Source organism: Centroberyx gerrardi, chromosome 17, assembly GCF_048128805.1.
Source record: "Centroberyx gerrardi isolate f3 chromosome 17, fCenGer3.hap1.cur.20231027, whole genome shotgun sequence".
NCBI classification, from domain to species: Eukaryota; Metazoa; Chordata; class Actinopteri; order Beryciformes; family Berycidae; genus Centroberyx; species Centroberyx gerrardi.
In genome coordinates, this window is record NC_136013.1 from 10,370,318 (window position 1) to 10,387,635 (window position 17,318).

Below are 17,318 nucleotides of genomic sequence, written 5' to 3' on the forward strand. Positions count from 1 at the left end.
GGTTAAGCTTAGGACCGAAAATCTAATGCTTTGTCAGATTATAGGGGAAAAAATGCATGCTCACTTTATATCCATTACTTTGGTGCATCATGTTTTATTAAAGCACACTGTGTGCAGGTCCAGCCTCTTTTTAGTGACACTCCCTTTCCCTGCTATGAGCAAGATTTTTCAAATGGCAACATCACTATTTGCACAAAGATACAGAGCCGTTTCTAATTCTTTGTGCTTGTTAGCATTGCGGCGTAAGGCAATTCTTTGGTTTGCTTTGACACTGCACTCCTGCTCTGTCAGCATGTGCGTGTTAAGGGGCTGGGGCGCATTGATGCGACAGGATTATGAAAATCAAAGCCCATCTCCATCTCTGAGAGCTGAGGCGCGGCTCTCTGCATACAGACCTGTTTTAATCAGGCTGACACACTGTGACACAGGCAGGGTCTGGTACACAAGGAGGGACAGGGACTGGACACATTGTGACAGGCCTGCACAGCCACACGTGGCACTGACCAACTGTATCCGTGTGTATCTGTGTGTGTGTGTGTGTGTGTGTGTGTGTGTGTGTGTGTGTGTGTGTGTGTGTGTGTGTGCGCGTGCTTGCATTCTGCTACTCATGATGCCATGCTTGATCATTTGGGTGGCGGTTCTGCCAATGCTGCAGTTTGGTGGCCCAGTGGATGGCCTGGTATGGGTCATGTGGGCACTCCTTCCCTTAGCAACAAAACAACAGCAGCACAGCAGCTCACTGTGAGTGATGATGAGAGGAGACTGGACCAGGTCATGGCTGACAGCTGAGCCACAGGCAGGGTAAGGTAAGGAGGAAGGCTATTTCTCTGTAATAGAAACTGGTCTATAATCACTTTCCTCTTCAACCTGGGGGCTGTCTCATTTAGGGTGACCTGAACTGACATTTGTTCAGAGCTTGTGTAAACTTTCATCAGCTATTTCCCTTGACTATTCATAGGCAACCAATTTTAGAAAACTTCAAACCACTTTAATAAAGAAAAATGAACTACACTATATATTTTGCAACATTTCTTAGCATAATGCATTTAAATAAGATCCAGTGTGCCTTTTCCTTGCTTATATGTTCTGAATGGGCTCCAATGATATTATAACGATCACTACGATTATAAAGTGTGTTGGGTATTCTTAGGCTAGGTTCACATTACAGGCCTTAGTGCCTTACCTGTTCTTATTCATGTTTGACCCATATCTGACATCGGTATGAATGGACCTCTACTGTGAAACAACCCACACGCGCAAATGAACAACAAATTATGTCAAAGTGAAAGTGAAAATGCGGTCCAAGTGTCAATGTTAGGGAATATTTGCAGTGGAGGTCGGATGCTTCATCTGCTGATGAAAAAAAAACTTAAATCGTTGTTGCTGTCCTCTATCATTTCTGAAATGTGCCAACACAGAGTGATGACGACAGTGATCTTGCACCATGAAGTGTGAGGTAAAAACCACATGAACTCCGACAAAACTGGTCAGACTGTGGTCGCATCGCCGTGTGTCAGATATGTATTAAAACTAAGACCATATAGGAATGTGGCCCAAATCAGAATTAAAACCAACAGATCCCATGTGTTTTTTGGTGTTCAAACTGCTCTGAAAAAAATCAGATCCGTGTCACATGTAGGCAAAAGAAATCTGATTTGGGCCACTTCCACCTGTGGTGTAAACGTAGCCTTATTGTCTTGAACTGTCCTTGTTCAAAACCCAACTTACTGGTGATGTCATCACTGAAGCATTGCTAAAAGCCAGGGGAAACTTTTGTATGGAGCCTTCACATAATATCCATGTTCTAATGTAAGACTGACAATGTCTTAATAGGTTCCTGCCAGTCGTTTGGCTTCCCACAAATAAAGCCTGATTAGAAATACAGTAGGAAACAAAAGTCAATCCATGTTTCTAAGCAAATTTCAGAGACACTCCTCATCACTAGTGTTTGTAACATTCTCTTGTGATTTCAAATGGTCAGAGTTGTATTTAGGATTACTTTTAAGAACTAACCTACAGAGCCAGCTACACCAACTATTTTGACATTTCCGGCAGTGATGAATGTCTTCAGTTTTTGCTTGCATTTCACAAAATTATGCACACCATTTGATAGCATATTCTATTCAGCCTTTGGCCTCAGTTGACACTCAACATGTTTTATTTAACTGAAAGGAGTGTGTATGTGTGAATGCGTGTGTATGTGTGTGGGCAGGCTATGCAATAATGCTGCGTTTGTGTGTTTGGGGGACTTAGCGGATAAATTCAGAGTGGCGGGTGACTGGGAGCTTAGCTGGTGGGTAGCGCAGCTGGAATAAACTGGCATTAGCGTGAGTTGTTTGGATGAAAAGTGCCTCGTTAAATCTGATCGGCATATTTGGAGTTCCCCAGGAGCTGCTTTGGTGACAGTTGTGGAGCGGGGAACAATGCAGTTCCTGCTATATTCAAAACACTAATTCTGGGAGGAAGAGCAGAGCTTCTAGAAATACATGAAAACAGCTCAGCTAAGTCTCTACCTGATTCAGCTCAGCTCGGCTCATACCCCTCTGCCTGACTCGAAGAAACTTAGCGTGAGGTTTTAGCGTCTATAATCCAGGACAGAAGTTAAAAGGACGTGATGGAAATGGAAGCAGGGACTGCAAAAAAGGAAAATTGTCTTGTTTCTAACACCTCACCTGAGAGCCACTGTGACAAAGGAAGACGTCACAGACAAACAAATAGCTAATCTGTCATTCATACATGTTCTACAGTATATGACAGGCAAAATGGCTTTCATGCCCTCTAAATGTAGGTGTCAGTGATTTCTCTACCTTATTATGATCTCAAATGCCAAGGAAGGTTGGGAACCCTAGCGTAATTAGAAAATAGCAAAGAACCAATGTCTTTTCACTCCCCTTCACGTGCGCACACAAGTAAAAACACAGATATACACGGGCCAGCCCATCAAAGCGAGGGGGCCTTTTGGCTCTCTGGCAGGCTAATATGATCTGACAAACACAGCTGTTCAAAGAGTTTATTCTCAAGCCACTGCAAATCGATTAAATTAATGAGGCGCGGCTTTCTCTCTGGCTGGTACCAGCTGCCTGTTCAAGGGCTCACTGGCTGCCATTTAGCAGGGAAGTGAGGCAGCAACAGTGATGCTGATGCTATGATGGAACACAGGACCAAGATAGATACAAGTTTGCATGTATTTTCAATCGGACTAATATTTTTAGGTGCTTGGGAGCACCTCAATAAGAGCTGGGCTCTGTGTGTTTGTTGTTTTAGGGGGATTACGGTATGCGCTCTTCAGGCCATGCAGAGCCCCAAGAGACCTGCATAAGGGAAATACAGTGTGCGTTCGTACACCAGGCAGTACGGTAAATGTCACACAAGCATGGGCCAGCTCTAGGATGTAGCTCAGTGATTTCCTAACTGTAGGGACTAAGTAAACACATTAATTATTTTGTTCTGCAATTCAACAACACTTAGCTCAGTGTTACAACACTGAGCTACCACAGCACTTGGTGTTAACAGTCAACTCCAATCATTCATACACCCCCAGCCCTCCACCTGAGTACTTATAAAACGCTAGCACACATTTTGTGATTCCTGTTCATTACTGCTGCTGCAATGCCTTATGTTTTACCTGAGATGTCCAAACTGTTTGGTCAGGGATTCTCGTGTATCTACTGCTGCAACGTTGGATAGGGCAAAGTCGTTCAACTCTGGGAAATGGGCAAAGGCTGCCCTCTGCAAGACAGAAAACACACACAGATCAAAACACTCCGATTCATCTATGAATAGATGGCATCAAATTAATAGCCTCATTATTACATACATACATTTCACTTAGAATATCACTCTCAGTATCCAAAAGCTATTCTGTTTTCTACAAAAGGTAAGCAAATGAAAAGCAAACACACACGATAGGCCTATGGGACACACACCCATGCAGACAATCTGTAAGAGTCAGGTAAGGCTAGAACATTTTTGATGTGCCTAGTTACAATGGAGTGTCTTTGTGAGGCTACTGCCATTTGCCATAGAGCACAGTCTGTGTGTGAAACAGAACGCTGTGAAAAGGTGAGGGCATCCAGGGTGAGTGCGTAATACTGACAGCATAATATGAAGAGTAATCATAACAAAAGCAAATGTTCCATAGGATCAAGTTGATATCTCTGAATGGCATCTGCTAGCTGGCAGTGAACCAGCAGCATTCTATATCCATGTCCCTCTTTCTCTCCCAGCATGAAGTCATGTACTCCAGATGCACATTAATACCCAGAGAGATCAGATCCACTTACAGTAAGTAAACAACTTCCTGGGCACTTTCAATGAATAGCAGCAGCAGGAGCAAAGCAGGTAGGACAGAGAAAGTATTTGAGATATGGTGCTGCATGTCTGTCTGTCTGCCTCTATGTATTTACCTGGAGGGAGGTGATTCTGTCATAGTGCAGAGTGGTCATCTCTTTCTGTGTCAGGGCGTTGCCCGTCTGGTCATTGATCTCAAAGCCTGTGTAGAACTTCAGCATGTCCAGCAACTACAGAGATGAGACAATAACAAAACTCAGTTTTGAACATGAGAATGACAGCTGAGGTAATTTTAATTTCTGTGTTTATGTGCACAATTCATGTGTGCATGCATGTGTTTTCTGTGTTCTACCTGGCAGAAGAGGTGTCCCTCCTTCTCTCTCTGGGTGAGGCTGGACAGGTGGCAGCTGACAACCAGGTGAGAGTCATCCAGCACTGTATTGAACCAACGCCTGGTGGGCAGCAGGGCCTAGACACACAGAATACCATGTTTTTAACACTGGAATACAGGCTTACAGATGTGGCTAACGCAAACTTCCACTCACTGGACCTTTAAGTTATCAGAAATAACAAACTGGGCTATGTAAAGGATTCTTTCATTAGTGTGCACACAATTCCTTTTCTGACCTAGGCACCAAGCTTATACTAATGTTCCTCCGCCAGAGATAAGGAGAATTAGTCATTGTATAGATTGACATCCTCTCAGAGGTCAAAAGGATCAATTGACCCAGCAACAACCACAGTTCCCAGCATCAAGACTGAGATTATCCATATATCTTATTGATCCAGGTTTTTTTTTAGAGGTTGTTTTGGAACATATCATAGAGACGCAAGAGATAACAGACAGACTTACAGTAATATGTGAAGAAGACAGGGAATAACTGCCTCAGCTAGGTCTATAGTCATGATTGCTATTCCAGTTATAGCACAGTAACATGACATTTAGTCAAGAACAGAGGAAACCTGTCAAAATGAGATAAAAGGAAGCTCCTTCGGTGGGAATATAACAAAGAAATACTGAACATCCTGATGGTCTGACAGTTTGAGCAAGAGGGTGACCGGTGCACAGAGAACAAAAAGGGAGTTCAGTCAATCACATTATAAGGGCTGAAAGAGAAGAACTGTCCAGACAAAACAAGAGCAGTGTGAAATAGAATATGAAATGGAATGTTGAAATCGAAAACACCAACAAAGCAAAATATCCATTATCATTTCACTCATTGAAAACTGCTCATCAAAGGCAGCAGGTGCAGCAAGTGATACCTAAACACCGAGAGAAAATGTAACCTTTATCTCCGGCAGCCATCTTTGATCTCAACACAGTCCTGACAGCCAGCATAAAACAGGCCTGAAAAGGGGGATCTTTTTCCCTACATTAATTCACAGGTCATCATCAGAGAGGGGAAGTATGGATTTCAGGCAGCGGAGGCTTTGTAAAAGGATAGCGCTGAAGGACAGGAGATGTCTCTGGAGACAGGCGGCTGGCTGGCCACTAGCCACTGCCAGGAACAGCAAGGCCGGCCTGTCAGCGGACAGCCAGAGGAAATCTATTCAGCTCTCTTGCTGGTAACAGGAGATCTGCACAGGCAGCAGGAGGAACCATCTTAACTATGTGACATTGTGTCTTCAGGCCACAAACACAACACTACTGGAACTGATTTTAGTATGACCTTTATGGGACTACTATAGCACCCCAAAAATGCTGCTGCATTGAAATTGTGCTACCAATTACAACAATACCCTTGACTCCATGTTGACTCCAGCCTCCAAAACTATAAACACAACTGTACATTATGTGTGTGAGCGACTGTGATAGTATGGTGTGAGCAGGTGCCTTGTAGCTGAAGCATGTAGCAGCAAGCAAAGTGTGTCTTTGTCAAGGTGTGGCCATACTTTCTACCTCCTTTCTAACGTTTGCCATGCTCGCTCTGCTGCTATGCACTTCAGCTACAAGTAAACACATTCTGCTCCCCCCGAGCCTCACTGCGTCACCTCACTTTGCAGTCAATCACAAACAGAACTGTACCTTTTGTTCTACTTAAAAAAAAGATCAGGGAAAAAAATGCAAATCAATTACGTGAATTGATCAGGTTAACGTGTTTTGATCCTGGAAACTTTGGAACTGGAACACTGGAATAATTCTATCGAGGAATCGGGTCTCAGGTCCCAACCCATCTAGCCAGTAGAAACTGCACATCACTCTACACCTTGAACCAGTTGTCAAAAGCCATCAGGGCTGAAAATAACCGTTCTCAGAGTCTGATCAAAGACTACTCTTCCAGATACCGCATAGCTTTGCAGACAGCAACGGCAGAGATGCATTGGGTGGAGCGGAGACTGGGCATTTGTCTACTGTGTCTGTTGACCTGAGGCAGCTATAAACGTAAAGGACAAAAGGCAAACAAGGTCTGCAGAATCTGTCAGATGCCTACAGCACTTCCTCCAACACGATACCATGATTTAGCAGACAGAGATTTTCCACTGTGGTCCTACGCCAGAAGAGTGTAGAAGTGTCTGACTTTGCTGTGTTTTTATGCTTTACGGTTAGATCAGGTAACCGTTTTTGTCTGCAATTGCATGAACTACTGGTTACATTTTAGCTTTCCAAACAAATAAAATGTATTTATAAAATGCTTTTTACAAAAAAGTTCATCATAAAGTGCTTTACAGAGCAAGTAAAGATTGACTGCACCCTCTTTCACTGTTGCTTTCAAATAAACCCTCATCAAATCTAGGGGGGGTTAGAGGTAGTATTGTTGGTCCTTTGTGGAAGGACTACCCAGTGGATGAGGCTATGGAACAGGAGGTTGATTCTTACCTCCAAGTCAATCATGAGTTCAATAAACCGCTCGCAGTAATGTACTCTGTCCATGGATACAGGACCTATGGAAAAGGAAGGAAACAATCAGGGGGGAATTCAACACGGATACAGGAATTCATGTGGTCAACAACACATGCCAGCACACAGGCAGACACACATGACCACATGCACACACAAGGACACACGCACATAGGGAAAGGTGGAAGTGGCGGGGGAGGGGGGTTGGGAGGGGTTTCCACCGGGGATATGAGGGCAGCAAACGCATGTGGACAACACTGCGGTGCCACGCTGAGTGTGTGAGCCTCACTATGAGACACTAAGAAAGCATGGCCAGCACAGCAGCATGCTGAGAGCTCAGCAATCATTAAGTGTGTGTGTGTGTGTGTGTGTGTGTATGTGTGTGTGTGTAATGTTGAGGCATGCAGCAGGCAGTAGAATGATGGGGATCCTGCTGGGCCTGAGATTGTAATCTACTCTGTCAGGTTCGAACTCTACCTAAACACACTAACACACACGTTCTATTTTTGGCGTTCAGGTGGGGGGCCTCTGTGTCGGCCTGCATTACAACATAGCAGACAGTGCCGGTGGCGGGGTGGCAGCTGGAGCACATGCTCCTTCGGCGGCTGCACGGATCAGGAAGAAAGGATGAACTTTTGACTGAACGAGTGATGGAAAGAGGGGGAAAGGTGCGTCTCATGCTGGCAATAGGGTCCTGGACTGAAGAGATGTGCCACCTGAGACTGGGTGTGCTCTACAAATGCCGCAGACAAAAAGGTGGCCCGAGTGCATTAAAAGCACTGGAAAGTTCAGACAGCACAATGCATGCAGTGACTTGCTTTGGCACCAAGTCACAGGGAGAGTATGTCACCTGGTATCATTATTTCTACACAGTGTTTGGAGGTGGAAGTCATCCCACATCGTGAGAGTAGGGCTCATTCAACTTGTTAAAAGGAATTCCCTGTGAAGTAGCTATGCACAATGTCACAGTGAGGTATCCTACTGCGTACCAAGGGAAATAAAAGCATGTTTACCTGATGGAGGAATGGATATCAGAACCCCAAGAAACTTTTTAATGAGAGCTGAGAGGAAAGTCCTCTCTTTTTTGGCCCTGAGGAAGACAGAAAGAGAGAAAATCAGAGAGAAATTAGAAACTCACAGGACATAATATATTTTCATTTGCTAGTCTGTGTAGATCTGAGGACGCAAGCAGAGGAAATAATAGCCTTACTGCTCAGCTGCGTCAGCATCCATCTTATCAAATTTTTTCTTGATTAGATTCCAGAACTTTTGCAGCTTTGGAACTTTCTTCAGCTCGTGCTGGAGTCTGGACTGCAAACATAACAGAGAGAAAAATCAGCACAGGGTCATTTTTTATTCAGAGCATGATGGCACAGCAAGGAAGCATCTCTGTCCTAGGAAACTATCATGCAATCTGATTATTTGGGCCGGGCCAATCAAGAGATAACCGAGAGAAAAACTTTGTTTGGGGTAATGGGTTGAGATCTTACTGGTAGGAGGCACATCCACATAGGCAGAGAGATGAGCTGCTGCACCTGGTCTCTGATCAAATCCACCTCCTAGGAGGGAGAGGAGGATGGGGGGGAAGGGGGGAAGAGGAGAGAGAGAGATAGAGAGAGAAAGAAAGAAAGAAAGAAAGAAAGAGAGAGAGAGAGAGAGAGAGAGAGAGAGAAAGAGACTTGTCAAAATGTATTGTTTATGACAGATTTTTATTACACTTCAGCCCCTAATAAAAGTCTGCAACTAAAATATTTAGAGGGCTTTATAGGATACAATCAAAGTGCAGCAGGCTATCACAGCAGATTTTAGAGTGAGATATCTGCAGTGACTCCCCATGGTTTAATGCGGCTGTAGAGGATACAGATGGGTGGGAGCTGACCAGAGTGTACAGCCTGGTCTATTGCTGCCACCTTGTGGATATCACAAACATTTACCTTATTTTACACATTTAACTTGGGAGGGAAGGCAACTACATTTTGGCATTACTTCTATATAGACATCAATGAGTATGTTTACATGCACACTAAACCAATTAAGGAAATACTTTGATTGAAATGATCAAGTAAAGACATTTATCTGATTACCCGGTTAACAGATTTATGCTCAATCTTTTGATTTATGGCATGTAAATGTCTTAGTTAGATTTCTTTCAGCTTTTTCAAACTGCCGAATGTCGAGTCACCAGACGCAGTAACCAGTGCAGTACAGAAGCCAAGAGCAGCTGCAGTTGCTCATAGTTTTTTAAAATCTGTTAACATATTAATGGTTTTGCTACGCCTAGTAAGCCAGATAGTGTTACCAATGTGTAGAAAGTCTGAGTGCGGCTTAACACAATTCCAAAACACAATTTGATATCAACCAAATCTGTAGTTCCCCAGTGGGTGAGTAAAGCCAGTGGATACTGGTGTAGCCGTACACACCAGACTGTTGAAGCAGTGGTCCAGGAAGACCAGCAGCACAGTTTGCTCTTTCAGAGTCAGAGCAGCCTCCTCGCCTGTCAGAACAGCCTCCATCACACACTTGAAGAAGAATGGGAAATGGCTTGGCCCCCTCTTGAACACCTGAGATACGACATACCGAAGAGAAGAAACTGGTTTAGACAGCCATCAGTTTGCATGGCACTTATAAAGATGGTGAATGTTGCACCTTTACACAGTGACTAGAATAATTCTGATCTCTTCTGAAAATGTGTTTCTTACCTCCCAAGCTGGGACGTTCTCTCTGAACTTCTCATTGACGATGCAACAAATGGACATGAGGTAGGCATTGCTGGACACTTCGGGAGTATAGTTCACCCACAGGTAGTTCTCAAGGTACTGGCTAAAAGACAACAAAATAATTAGTATCTGTCAACCAAGTGGTGACGTAGGCTATTGAACAGGTAAGGAAGTCAAATAACCCACCTGAACTCAAGCAGCATGATTTTTCTGATGGCAAATCTGGAAATATATAGAAAAGAATACAAAATTTAATTTAAAAAATCTCTAAAATGGCAATGCAATTGGGTAAAGCAAGGCAGCTCAAGTCAGAGATGCTGTATTCACTTACTTGGACTTGAGAATCTCCTTTTCATAAACATCTTCCAACACCTAAACAGATGGCAAACAATGTTAAAACACTCATGGGCCTCATTGATGTAATCGGAAATGACTGCTAAAAGCAGCACTTTTTATATACTGCCTCTTCACCAATTATTGTGATAAAAGAAACCTGTCAAATAACTGGTTAAATGGCAGTTATGAGTGTGTTGATTCAGGCTTTTCAGCAATCTTTTTCCTGATTCACACTCGCTCCAGCATCAAGACTAGATATGTATATACGTGTCTGCCTCTTACTGTAGTTTCACTACCAAAAATACATGGCTTAGCACCTGTAGAGTAAAATGCAGCAATGTAAGAAACTCACCTTTGGGTCAAAGGGTAGTTTATTCTTGGCATGGGGAGCCCAGTATTTATTAGCCAACTAAACAAGGGATAAGAAGAAAAACATCAACAATGGGAAATTTGGGAGCATCAACACACACTTATCTTGAATCACATTTTTCAAGCTGTAAACTTGTTTGCATGCCTTCTATATGGTGTACTGTATCAATGTTGGACACAAGTTCTGATCTGAGGAGAAAAAAATTGTCATCCCAAACTAGAGATGGGTGGATCAACCGATACAAAGACTACTATCCCATTCATTTTCAAACTTGTGCTAGTCAAACCCAGCTGTGTGATGGAATCTGCACTATTTTTTTCATTATTCTACCATTTCTACCATTTCAATCAGTGGGCAAAACTGCTTGTGGGTAAGACGTCATTCTTCCAGTTGAGGCCCTCATTAAATACGCAATTCATCAGCGTAATAACAATATAAACAAACCATCTTCTGTCAAAATACCGTCCATTTCAACTCATAATATGAACCACTGTGTTCATGTATCACAGTTACCTGCGTGACGTATTCTGCGTTTATCTGAGACACAGAGGGTGCTGCAGCTTTTTTAGCAGGGGTTTCCTTCTCCATGATGGCTGTCTCAAACAGCTACAAAGGTCACTGTCCGGAAGAGAGGGTAATACAATAGTAAAAAGCAGTAATCAACACAAAATAGCTCGTTATTCTAGCTACTGAATTCGTATGTTACAGGTTAACAAGTCAACTGGACAACACTTGACTAAACTGGAGAAGAGTGGAAAAGTCTAACGTATGCGATGTTGGACATTAAAATAACAGACTTGATCGATATAGGAATAATACATTCCTCCACCATACTGTAAAGATAACATTAACTTAAGATACAGCTAGATAACAGTTGACTGGCAGTTGTTAATGCTAGTTAACGTTAGCTGGTTAGCTCTCTCAGATGGAAAACTAGGCTAGTAGCGTTAGATACAGTTGATTCAGAAATTATTTTTGATCGCATTGTATGTCGCCCGTTGATCCCAGAACGTATACAAAAATATGATGATAAAATGAACTCACAAACCTTTATTTTTATTACAGCATCTATGTCAACACCGCTGGCTGGCTAGTTACGCATGTACACAAGCAAAACGCGCTGAATGCGACTCACTTCCTGCATGGGTACGTCTGGACAATCGTCCCGAGGTACGAATACATGTCTTTGGTTCCTACTGCAGCTACGCATGGATTAAAAATCCTGTAGTGGCTCATTCTTTCTCAAAACAAACAAAAAAATGGCAATTGTTGTGTGTTGAAATATATTTATACACACAAATTTATTTTGCATTTACCACGAGTGTATTCTTTTTTAGAGCATTGAATTTAGAGCATATTTAATGATACAAATTACATTTTCAGACTCAACAAATAAAAAAAAAAGGCAAATAAAATTTGGAGTAAAATAGAAGAATTCAAGAATTTCCTTTATGAAAGAAAATGTCATATCAAGTACAAATATATCAGCACTATCAAGTACAAAGCATGTATGTAGTAAAGATATTATTTAAAAAAATATGGACTATTTTTTTATATATTTACTACATACATCACCATCATATTTGACACATCACGTTCATCAATACAGGGGAATTTATTCCAAAACCCAAATTATGCAGTATCATTTTGTATTCAATGAGTCCGTTGGTGTGTTCTGACATGTGCTAATTGTGTGAAAGTTTTGCCACAAACGTCACACCTGAATGGCCTCTGGCCTGTGTGGATAAGATAATGCCTTTCAAGTTTAGAGGGAGATACAAACTTCTTGAAGCAAATATCACAGTGATACTTTGCGACTGACTGAGCCATTTTAGGCTGACCTCTAGTGTTACATTTATGACGTTGAAGATCCTGCTCCGTCTCAAAACTCCCAGTGCACTTGTCACATTCAAACATGATTAGTGGTTCACACCAGTAATAATCTGGAAAATCTGCCTGGATTTGATTCTCAACCACAGAACTCACAAGTCCCTCACTGAGCATCTTGTAACTATCTGAATTAGCCATAACAGGTATGCTCCCCTTTTCTTGCTGTGATGAAGGTGGACCTGCCGCTTTTTGATTTTGGACCAGCCTGTGAGTTTCAGAGGCATGTTCATAAGGAAACGATGAGCGACTATAAAGCTCTGGAGCCTGATTACAATTTTCTCTTTGCGTCTTCTCCGATTCCATATTCTCCTCTAGTAAGGCTACTTCTGGCACTGCCAGCCATTCAGTGTCTGTTGCCTCAGAGCAATGAGAAAAGACCCCATCAGTGACTAAGTAATGACCAGCACTGGTATAATGTGACTGGGGCTGCTTGCTCACCACATCCTCTTTACAATCATTAAAATGAGCAGACATAAAGGTTTCAGGTGCGGGGCCATTATCAAGGTATTTATCCTGGAGATGATTGGTCCTAATCATTTCTCCTTGAACACAATCTGATGTCCTGTTATCATGTCTGTGACTGCGCTCATGAACTTTCAAATGGCTAAGCTGTGTGAAGGTTTTACTGCACAAACAGCATTTGTATGGCCTTATCCCAGAGTGAGTGAGCAAGTGTCTGGATAGCTTGTACGGAGTAGCAAAGGCCTTACAGCATATTCGGCACATGTGTGCTTTCCTATTACCATAAGCTACTTTGTTTTTAATCCTGGTCTTTGTGAGATTGTTCACTTTTGTGATGGCTATTTCCCTCCTGGGGGAGAACTGCTCAGTTTTTCCTTGATTGTTTAAAGCATCTGCAAATTGTGAATGCACTGTGTCTATTCTCATAGAATTTTTCTGAAGTGGAATATGGATATTGATCCTTGGGTAAAGCTGCTGTTGACTCTTCACTTTCAATTTACTAATCTTCCCTTGTTGATGAACAGGCTTGAGGGGTCTCCTCTTGTAGTGAGTTTGTTCATGGACTTTCAGATGCGGAGCCTGCCTGAATGTTTTCCCACACATAAGACACTGAAATGGTTTCAAGCCTGTATGCACCATCTCGTGTCTTTGCAGTTTAGAGGCAGAGGGAAAACACTTAAAGCACTGGAAACACTTGTGTTGCATGTTGCTTGGATTTTGCATTGCTTTAGCAGTCTGTCTCTTTTTCACAGTCACTTTAGAAACTTTACTCAACTGCACAACATCATTTTTCTGTGAGGTAGGCAGTAAAAATGGTAGTTCTCTATTGTTGTCATTCCACACACTTAGCTGAGAAGGGGCCCGAGCAAGCCGTTTCTCAGAGAGTAAACCAATGCCAGAGTTTTTCTCTAAATGTTTACTATCTACAAACATTTCTCGCACTGGGACATCAGCTGCAAGCTTTGTGTTAACTCTAGCTATGCGAGATGGAGGCCGACTAATATACAACGATCGCTGTTTGTGATATTTGGACCATAGGTGAGTACGGCAGTGAACCCTCAAGTGTGTTTTCTGACGGAATCGCTTTCCACACATCTGGCAGCCGAAGGGCCTTTGCCCTGTATGAGTCAGCATGTGCCTCTGAAGTTTTGACAGAGATGGAAAATTTTTAGAGCATGCGTGGCACTGATGTGCCATGCATAACGTGTTTATTCTCTGCTGCTGGTCGGTGGCTTGATGTGTTACACGCCGCTGGTCTGGTGATGTAGTCAACTTAACATCCTGGAGAGGAGAATCGCTGTGATCGATGCAATTTTCACTCCATGTCTCTGATTTAACAATGATGTCCAGGTCAAGGGGATCTGCATGGTTGGGTTCAGGTGAATTCGTTATTGCTTCACTTTTCATGTGCGCTGACTGCGACACATTATTCCTCATGTCCTCCGCAGTGGTATGGCTTCGCAATCCTTTCTGGTTCTTGTGAATGTCCTGATGACGTATTAAATTAACTTCCAGGTGAAATGATCTGTCACAGGTGGCGCACCGAAATGGTTTCGAGTCTTTATGGGTCAAATAATGCTGCTCATGTTCAACTGACTTATTTAATGTCTCTAAGCAAACACTCTTCTGATGCTGACTGCTGCCATTAAAACTCTCTCCTGGTTTTATTGCTTCTTCTGACTTGATTTCAGACTTGCCCAGGTCTTGTGCAGCACTTACACTCACTTTACACTGCAGCTCCAGTTCCACTGACGAATTCACTGCAGTGTCGTGGCTGGAGGGATGTTGTAGGAGTGATGACTGACACTCCACACCTGAAGTTTGACTGTCATTGCAAAACTTCTGTGTTTTCCTCTCGGTGCTTTGAGATTGTGAACATATTTTTGCTGTAATTAGGTGGGATTTCAAGTGCGTTTCCTGTCTAAAGGCCTTCTTGCAGATCATACAGGAGAAGGGTTTCTGTCCTGTATGAATGAGAAAATGCCGTTTTAATTTGGATGGTGAACAGAAGCTTTTTAGACAAGTAGCGCATTGGTGTTTCAAAGTGACTTTGCCTCTGTAGGAGCCCCGTTCATGGGACTGTGAGTGCATCCTCAAGCGGCCCTTTTTAGAGAAAGTCTGGCCACATATCTCACTCTCATATTGTTCCGCTTTTTTATGAACTGGTGAGTGAATCCAAAGCTGGAGAGGTGAACTAAATGACTTTAAGCAGACACTGCAGGTGTATCCATTGTGGGTATTGCATACTGATGTGTCCATAGCTGTAGAACCAACTTTATCTTGAGGTATTGGATCCATAAACAACGAGCCATCAGTTGAGATACTGCTCTGAATCATTAAGCCATCATTTACACGTGGGATAACTTGTGGTTGAGCTTCAATCTCTGAGGAAGGAAGCCAAATATCCAGTGGCAAAATGTCTCTTTTCCGTTTGGCCTGGGAAGACACAGAGGAAGACTTCTTCTCCTGAGGAAGAATCCTGTCTGTGGAAGGACCTGCATGGTGGACTTTCTGTGAGTGTGTCTTTAAATGCTCAGACTGAGTGAAGGATTTCCCACAGACTGTACAGGTGAAGGGTTTCTGGCCAGTGTGGATCAGATGGTGTCGCTGGAGTTTAGATGCTGACGGGAAAGACTTTGGACAATCGGGACACTGATGCATTTTTGAATCGCCTCCTTTGTGATCCTCTCATTAGACCTAGGGCAAGGTACATGAAATTAAACTTCAAAACAAGCACGTAGGAACTTGCATTAAAACATGGCAAGAATCGTCATTTCAGCTTTGACTGTGGGCATCGTAATCTATATAACTAACGTATATCTTCCACAACATACTATTCTCGCTATGATTCGTATAATTACTTTGCATCCACAGCCTAATGACTAATTAACGTTGGAGTTTAACAACAGCGTTGGCAATGTTATCTGGCAACAGCAACGTGCATTTGTAGCAAAGCAAAGGTTGGACCATCGGTCGGACTCACTAATTTCTCTGGCTAGTTCAGTTAAAATGTAACCTAAACTAACAATGTGTATATGTCAAACTACTTACTATATACGTTTGACGAAGTTTTATTACAATTCATGAATTCTGAGCCTTGTGTATCATGGCGATAACAGGAGCTAGCTTGTTTGCTAACGACAAACGAGCCTCATTTAGCGTTACGCCCCTCAAAAAGTACGGGCGGAAACAAGATTTACAAGATTTTTACGTTCCTACCTAAACTGCATACCAAAGGTTGTCTAATTTGAAGATAAATCGCTCAAAAATAAAAACATGGTCCATTTTCAAGTCTGCGAAATTGGGTGTTAACCGTCATGCATGGACTTTCATGTAACTTTTTCTCTCGCCGATACCTGGGATATACAAACTTTACAGATTAAAGATTTGTATTCCTCCTAATAAACTATATACCCAGATTATGCCCTGGCATAATTAGGCCTAAAACGTGCAGATATTTGGTCCTCAGAAATTCAGTGCAACAATCACCTATCAATTGAAATGACTAGGGAAAAAACAGGCCTGCGTGCAGAATGGGGCCTGCCTTTTGTAGGAAGAATAGGTAGGAGAAAGAAAGTAATAAGATTATACATAAAATCTTGAAATATCTTCAGAAGCTACAAATTCGCACGTTATGTAGCCTCCATCAGTGAAAACAACTGTGTCATGTTTGTTCAGCAGCACCCAGGGCTCGACGTCACAACTTTTGAGGCTAATGTCAAGTTATGAACTTGTTGTGACATCTGACAACTGGCTTTAATAGGCTAGTGGTTGTTTCACAGTATGACTAAGGCAATCACCATGTGTGCACAATTATGACTGTCCAAAGCAGTATTCAAAATAGTGTCAAAAATTCAGTTTTTAAGATAAAATCCTGATCATTTCCAAACTTTATCTAGACAACATAGAAATGTCTGCACATTTTTTTTTTTTTTACCAAGATTGAAGGCTCCATAAGCGAAAAGCTAATGTTTAAAGATGCTCTATTTACATTTACTAAAATTGTGGAAATTTTATTTCATGAAGATTGGACATTTATCAAGCTGTGGGCTAAATTTTTTATATTTTTCAAATCCGTCTGGATCATTTGTCGGGGACAGTCTGAAGATGCTGTGTAGCAAGTTTGGTGTCAATTGGAATGTAAAAATGTGGGAGGAGTTAGGTCAATCAGTTTTACAGTTTTTGATGAAAACAGAGTGGATTGACTCAAAATTGACTACAGGTTGCAGTGAAGCAAAGTTTCTTAGCATATTGATGGAGTCACTGTGAAAACTACAGGTTTGTAAAATGCAAGCCTACCTCTGATGTATTGGCTTTTAAAGTTTTCAGATTTGATTGTTTGCTGTAGCCCACCACGAGGGCTATTGGTTACATACTGTAATGGGTGTTGTTGGGCATGGACTGTGTGCAAAAT

The 17,318-nt window shown here is 42.3% G+C and overlaps 2 protein-coding genes across 2 annotated transcripts in view; both read right to left on the reverse strand.

Moving 5' to 3' along the window:
* aqr (aquarius intron-binding spliceosomal factor) overlaps positions 1-11,740 on the reverse strand; it is a 53,328-nt gene extending 41,588 nt beyond the window's left edge. Inside the window, exons 1-14 of the mRNA XM_071902201.2 lie at positions 11,601-11,740; positions 11,066-11,170; positions 10,535-10,591; positions 10,178-10,218; positions 10,033-10,068; positions 9,829-9,949; positions 9,550-9,690; positions 8,620-8,688; positions 8,340-8,440; positions 8,143-8,219; positions 7,109-7,173; positions 4,643-4,759; positions 4,407-4,520; positions 3,626-3,729 (exon numbers count right to left, since the gene is read on the reverse strand). Of these exons, the coding sequence (XP_071758302.1) occupies positions 3,626-3,729; positions 4,407-4,520; positions 4,643-4,759; positions 7,109-7,173; positions 8,143-8,219; positions 8,340-8,440; positions 8,620-8,688; positions 9,550-9,690; positions 9,829-9,949; positions 10,033-10,068; positions 10,178-10,218; positions 10,535-10,591; positions 11,066-11,140 (1,118 nt within the window). The 5' untranslated portion in view covers positions 11,141-11,170; positions 11,601-11,740. The remainder of the gene's footprint in view (positions 1-3,625; positions 3,730-4,406; positions 4,521-4,642; positions 4,760-7,108; positions 7,174-8,142; positions 8,220-8,339; positions 8,441-8,619; positions 8,689-9,549; positions 9,691-9,828; positions 9,950-10,032; positions 10,069-10,177; positions 10,219-10,534; positions 10,592-11,065; positions 11,171-11,600) is intronic.
* A 273-nt stretch (positions 11,741-12,013) lies between these two features.
* On the reverse strand, positions 12,014-16,043 carry LOC139914034 (uncharacterized). The gene is made up of 2 exons (XM_071902222.2): positions 15,956-16,043; positions 12,014-15,601 (listed from the first exon to the last, which is right to left on the reverse strand). The coding sequence occupies exon 2, from the start codon at positions 15,563-15,565 to the stop codon at positions 12,206-12,208; it is 3,360 nt and encodes a 1,119-aa protein (XP_071758323.2). The 5' UTR covers positions 15,566-15,601; positions 15,956-16,043; the 3' UTR covers positions 12,014-12,205.
* Positions 16,044-17,318: the final 1,275 nt, after the last annotated feature.

What these genes read in the sequence shown, in the direction of transcription:
- LOC139914034 (XM_071902222.2), bottom strand. Translation starts at nt 15,565, where the DNA reads ATGCATCAGTGTCCCGATTGTCCAAAGTCTTTCCCGTCAGCATCTAAA.